Source organism: Emys orbicularis, chromosome 11, assembly GCF_028017835.1.
Source record: "Emys orbicularis isolate rEmyOrb1 chromosome 11, rEmyOrb1.hap1, whole genome shotgun sequence".
In the NCBI taxonomy this organism is placed as follows: domain Eukaryota; kingdom Metazoa; phylum Chordata; order Testudines; family Emydidae; genus Emys; species Emys orbicularis.
In genome coordinates, this window is record NC_088693.1 from 1,749,608 (window position 1) to 1,755,686 (window position 6,079).

A 6,079-nucleotide genomic window follows, 5' to 3' on the forward strand; every position below is an offset into this window, starting at 1 on the left:
CCTAGAGGCCTGTTGGAGGACACCCAGTTCCACCAAGCAGTGAGCAGGAGCCTGGCCGAGCCCATGCCTTATTTCCACCAGTTCTGGACTGCAGAATCAGCAAAGCACCAGGGCAGGAAGCGAAGCCCGGGTGGCTCCTCCAGAGCGTCTCCTTCCCCAGCCCCTTGTGCTAAGGACAAGCCGGGAGAGGAGGAGGAGAGGCAGGAAGAATGTGAGATGAGCCTGGTCACCTCTCCCAGGGCGGCTGGGGAGGAGCCTCCGGAAAGCTTGCGTGACATCCTTCACCAGGAACAGCTCCGGGAGGAGAAGGAGACAATCACCAGGTGAGGAGGGGCCCCGGCCGGTGTGCTGCAGGGAGCACGAATCTGTCTTCCCCTCTCTCACGTTATACCTCCAGTGGGCTAGCCATGCACTCCGTGTGGCCACCCACTGAGTTCTCCCGCGCAGCCTGCTAGCCACCCTCCTCTTGCGTAGGGAGGTGCGGCCTGAGCAGACGACAAGTCCCAGCATGCATTGCTCCTGCCCCGAATGCAATGTTGCAGATGAGAGCAGCTGTGGACAGAGTGATTCAGTGCAGATGAGGCAGGGTTTGGAGGGTCCGATTCAGGCCCAGTCTGTGCCGAGAGGGCGGCTGGGCTGCTCTAGGGGAGGGCGTGGGGTCAGGTGCTGCATTTCTCCGCCCTTAGTGCAGCTGGCCGTGGCACCTCGGCACCTGCTGGGGCCCTGTGTGTGCCGGGGGAAACCCAGCTGCCCACACTGCAGGGCCTGCGCCCATGGACAACCTCTCCTGCGGCATTAAACATCCCCAGCCTGCACCTCCGGGCTCTCTAGGCTGCCTGCGTTCGGGAACCTGCTGGAGCTGGTGCTGGAGAACACGCTGCAGAACATAATGGTGGAGGCCAGCCGCGGCGAGGTGGTTCTGACGGCCCGTCCCAGGGTGATCGCCCTGCCCCCCTCCTCCACCCAAAGGTAAGGGGCGGGAATGCCTTGCAGAGGCCTCGCTGTGTCCTGTGGAGCACACCTCCACTCCTGTCGTCCCATCTGCCAGCAGCTCGTGCGCCATGTGTGAAATGGGCAGGTTCCTCCCAGGGAGAGCGACCACCACCCCGCTGCAGGATCCAGAGGGGGCAGGAGCCTGGCACATGCCCAGCAGCTGCAGGAATGGCCCAGGGCACTGGAGAATCCAGGCCAAGAGTGTGGGCTCCGGTGGGGGGGGGTCTCCCTTTGCGTCGTCTAATTCCCTTCCAGCGGGGGAAGGGGGCGGACGGGTGGACACCCATCGTTTGGAGCCCTACAGTGCACTCATTACCCCCTGTTTAATAGGGGGTAGCTGAGCAAACGTCCAAACCTTCCTCACGCTGGGTCTAAAACGTGGCCTGTGCATTTACCCCGGGAATTGGGAGGAACGTGGGTCCAACCCCAGTCTGCTCATGGGCACACGCTCCGCATCCGTGCGAAAGTCCTGGTGCGATGTGCGGGCAGTCGTGCCGTGTCTCAGTGCCTGTGCATGTGCTAGAGGAGGTCGCCCTGGGTGAGGCCGGGGGCCGGCTGTGTGTGAGGACTTGGTAAGCGTCTGTCTGTGCGATTCTGGATTTCCACAAGTCCTGAGCTGGGCTGGGTCAGCAGGCGAACGATCCTCAGTAGGTATCTATAGCCCAGAGCGTAATGGAGCAGCAGCCAACTCCGACGCTCACGCCTGGCAGCCCCATAACAGGACTTCACTGCAGCTGTGAGCCCACACACCTCTCCTGAGCTCTGACCCACCAAGAGAAAGCTGGGGGTTGGGGTTGGGGATGTCACGGCGTCCCCGGGCGATGCTCTGGAACTGCTCCCTACGAAGCCAGGCAGGACTCTGGGGGAGCCTCCTCTCTGTGAGCAGACTGTCTTCAGGCAAGAAGCTTACGCAGCTTTGACCTTCCTGGATCTGGCCTCGGAGCATTCAGCCTCCCCTGCCCCACCGTGCCCTTCCCCATAGCGAGTCCGCACAGGCGGGGTCCTGGGGAAGCCACAGGGCCCTGCACCCCAACTCCGCAGTCAGACGTGACTCTCAGCCAGCCAGTAAAACAGAAGGTTTATTAGATGACAGGAGCATGGTCTAAAACAGAGCTTGTAGGTCCAGGAAACAGGAGCCCCTAAGTCAGGTCCATCTTGGGGAGGCAGGAAGACCAGAGCCTTGTCTGGGCCCTCCCTCCATTTCCCCAGCCAGCTCCAAACTGAAACTCCCTCCAGCCGTCTCACTCAGCCTCCCGCCCCCCCCCCTCCTCCTCCTCCAGCCTGTGTCCAGTTTCCGGGGCAAAGGTGTCACCTGGCTCCATCCCCCTCCTGGGTTCTCATGTTACCTGCTCAGGTATCCTCACTTAAGGCCAGTCTCCCATCCCCCAGTGCAGCCAGTCCCAGCCAAACTCCCCTGCAACCTGCCCAGGTCCATACTCCCCACTCCCTGCTGCGTCACAGGCCCCTACCCAGGAGTCAAAGAAAACATTCAGAACATCCCCCTTTGTCACAGGGGGCACTTCCTTACAGGTCTGAGGCAGCTGGCAGAGCTCTCGCCCGCTGCTTGTGGCTGGGCCAGAGAGGCCAAGGGAGGCAGCGCCAAGTGGTTTCATGTAGCAGGGCTGGGCACTGAGAAGCCATTTGCATGAGAGAAGAGGCAGCTGTGGGTGCTGAGGAAGGGGAGCGTGGGCAGGGCAGAGGCACAGTGTTTGGGATGGGGTGGGAGAGGCTTGGTGGTTGACATGGGAGAGCCTGCCCATCTCCCGGCCTTACGGGGGCGGCTCCTCCTGGATCCCCCAGGGCTGTTTGGTGGAGGAGGAGGGTGACTTGCAGGAGGAAAGGCCACAGGCCGGATGCTGCCAGATCCAAAGGGAATCTCTTCTCTTTCAGAGGCATCAGCCCAGCCACGCCTGGTCACCCTGCATCGCTGCTGCGCACGGCAGGGCCTGGGCCCAGCCTCCCCACTGAAGGCAAGGAAACCGAGGGTTACCCTCAGATTGTCCTGTCCACCTAGATGACCGGCGTGGCTCAGAACCGCTGCCCACGCTAGCCGAGTTCAGCGCTCAGTCTGCTCTCTGAGGAATGGCAGCGGCCACAGCCCCTACTGGAATCCCCCACGGCAGCCGGCTCCTGGGAACCAGGCCTTCTCCACTGCTGGCCAGGTCAGAGAGGAGCCAGCCCCAAGACCGGAGGTGGGTGGCTGTGCCCAGGGGAGTTCAGCCACCTGGCAGTGAGTGTGGAGGGCATCCTGCCGTGCAGCGAGCTGGGCATGTGGAGCGGGACTCTGTCAGTGACGTGTCCCCGCATGCCCCAGGTCGTCCCTGGGGGAGGGATGTGGTTTTTGAACATGCCTACTTTGAAATCGAGCCTGCCGCTGATGACTCCCTCCCCGCGCGCTGTTCCGGTTCACACTCGCTCTCTGCAGTGGCGGCAAGAACCCGGGCCCTTCTGCTGCCTCGATGCCCAGCGTCAGTGAAACTGGGACAGCTCCGCTCAGGAACGGCCCGCCCGCCGTGCAGCTACCTGGTTGGCTGCAGCTGACTCCCTCGGGTGCTACCCCCAAATAAAATGGGCTGTATGGCCCTGCCGTTCTCTGGGAGAGTGTGGTGTGGCTAATGCGTCCGGACTGAGCTCCTGCCACTGCTGGGTGTCCCCCTTGCTGCCTGGAGTCCTGTTATGGCACATAGGCCCCTGCATGCTGCTCCCCCAGGGGTGGGGGGAATTGGGACCCCTAGGGACTGTGCATGGCCTGTCTGTGTCTCCCCCTCAGCACCCCGTGGCCTGGCAGGCAGAACAGGGCCAAGACCCGAGTGTCAGAGGAGAGAGGCTTCGCCCTAAACAAGCAGGGTTAGCAATTGCCAATAGGTGGCACCAGCACCATTAGTAAAAGTACCGAATGGTTCAGCCAGACTCCCGGCCAAGACCTCCCCTGCTCCCAGGCTTTGTGGGCTCTGGGGAGTGGCTGGGCAGGGGAGTCACTCCGAGGAGCCCCACCCCTCCTGCCAGCTCCTGCGTGGGGGAACACGAGGGTGCAAGACACAGCTCTGGCCTCCCACCTCTACCCCTTTTTCCAGCCATCTTGTGGGCACATGCCTGGCTGTGAGCCAGGCCAGCTGTACTGTGCCTAGCACACAGGGCAGTGCGGGCTGGCACCATGGTCCTGGTGCAGCAGCCTGGACATTTGGGTCCCGTGGTACTGAGCCGATACCTCTGGTGCCTGGGGAGTGAGGGAGGGGCGTATGCCCCAGCTGCCCAGAGCAGTGCTGGCAAGGGGGTACAGGAGGCGCTTGCTGTACCCGGGGACATGACACAGCGGAACCCAGCAGTTGCTTGTTTGTAAATGTCCCCACGCCGCAGGGCTGGGCTGTTCCTTTTGTCAGAGAGACAGCGAGGGCCCATCTGGCTGCTCCAGAGCTCAGCCAGGTGCCTGGGGGCTCCAGATGGAGTCTGGATCCTTCTCCGGAGCAGCATGCTCCCCGCCTCTGAGCTGGGGCTCCAGTTCTCCCGCAGCGGGGCCTTCTGCTCGCCTCTCGCCCGAGCTGAGAGCACAGCGGACGGTGCCACCACCGCCCAGCCCAGCTCATCGCACCGGGGCGCTGGCTGTGCTCTCCGCCTGGGCGGAGCCTGTGCTCCGTGGCTGCCTGGCCGGGGTGACCCTGCCCCAGTGCAGTGGAATGCTTGGGTCCGGATTCTGGCACATCATGCAAGCTCACCCTGGCTGGGGAGGGGATGAGCTGGTGCTAGTAATTCAATAGGGGGCACTCCCCCGTCCGAGTGAGTGCTGACCCAGCATGGTTGTAGTCTAGGGGCACTGTACTGCAGGGAGCGGGGTGGGTGAATCGTTCGGGGGTGCTGTCCCCCTCCCCTCTGAGTCAGTGCAGACCTCAGTGTCCCAGCTCGGGGAGGGAGAAATGGACCTGCTGGCTCCTGGATCACACCAAGAACGGGGGTGAACCCAGCGCCCAGGCTGAGTCCTGACACACACAACTCCCTCCTGCCATGTCAGCTGGCTGCAGGCTTCTTCCTGTCACAAACTGTCCTTTCTCCCGGGGTTTCAACCGCTCACGGGAATTCTCCTTCAGGGCTGCCCAGCTGCAGTGCTGGGCCAAAGGACTCCTGGGGCTGTCCAGCAAAGGCATCGAACCGCTCCCAGGCCCAGGAGGTTGAAAGCACAGCCCTCTACCACTTGAGCTAAAGGGGCAACTTCATTAGCTGGCAGCTGCAGTAGACAGTTACCATCTTAATTACTTGGGGGCCGTTCTCCAGCCTGTGTTACACGGGGGGCAGACGGGAGGATCACAATGGTCCCTTCTGGCTTTGGAATCGATGGCTCTTAAGCCAGCCGACCCCTAGAAGGGGAAAGGCCCAGACAATCCACACGCAGCATGGATCCCATTCATTAGCTTGCTTTGAGGTCCCGGGGAGGCCAGCTCCCTGGTGGCGAGAGCTCTTCCTCGCCCCTCCAGCTCAGGGGAGGGTTCCTGGGTGTCAGTCGTGGGTGGGATCCCCGTTTCCTGGGGGTATTTCTAACCTTGGTGACAGCACCTGGCCAGTAGAATGGCCGAAAAGCAAGACTTTTCCTTTGTTAGAGAAGCTCAGAGTCCGGTGCCGAGAGCTGCAGAAGTACATAGACAGGAGGCTGGAGAGAGAAAGCCAAGAAGGCTACCCCTGGACAGACAGACCCATGCCATGCAGTTCCTAGGGATTCTTTTGGCTAATTTCTTCCCAGGTGCATCCTGATTCTATCTGTCCCTTGGAAGAAAGCTCTGTAGAGGTGGCATGGCAGGAGAGTCTTCGCTCTGCCCTGTACTGTGCTCTTCAAATATAGTGATCGGGGCAAATTCAATAGGGAGAAACGGCACAAAGATGCACAAACTCCTGTCCCACCAGCAGCACGATCCCAGACTTCCAGGGGACACTGCCCCCCTGGGCTCAGCAAGCATCTCAGACAGACAATCACCTCCAAGGGGTATTTCTCCACAGAGTCCTCTACCCTGCTTCACAACATTCAGCCCTAGATCTGTAAGACCAGCCCGGGAGCTGCTCCCCTCTTCCATCTCTGTCCTCGGAGCTACATCATCTGGGC

General features: G+C 61.6%; 1 protein-coding gene across 1 annotated transcript in view; it reads left to right on the top strand.

The window, feature by feature from the left end:
- Positions 1-3,007, top strand: part of CFAP65 (cilia and flagella associated protein 65) — a 42,822-nt gene extending 39,815 nt beyond the window's left edge. The window contains exons 30-32 of the mRNA XM_065413613.1: positions 6-323; positions 832-969; positions 2,884-3,007. Coding sequence (XP_065269685.1) covers positions 6-323; positions 832-969; positions 2,884-3,007 — 580 coding nt within the window. The remainder of the gene's footprint in view (positions 1-5; positions 324-831; positions 970-2,883) is intronic.
- Positions 3,008-6,079: the final 3,072 nt, after the last annotated feature.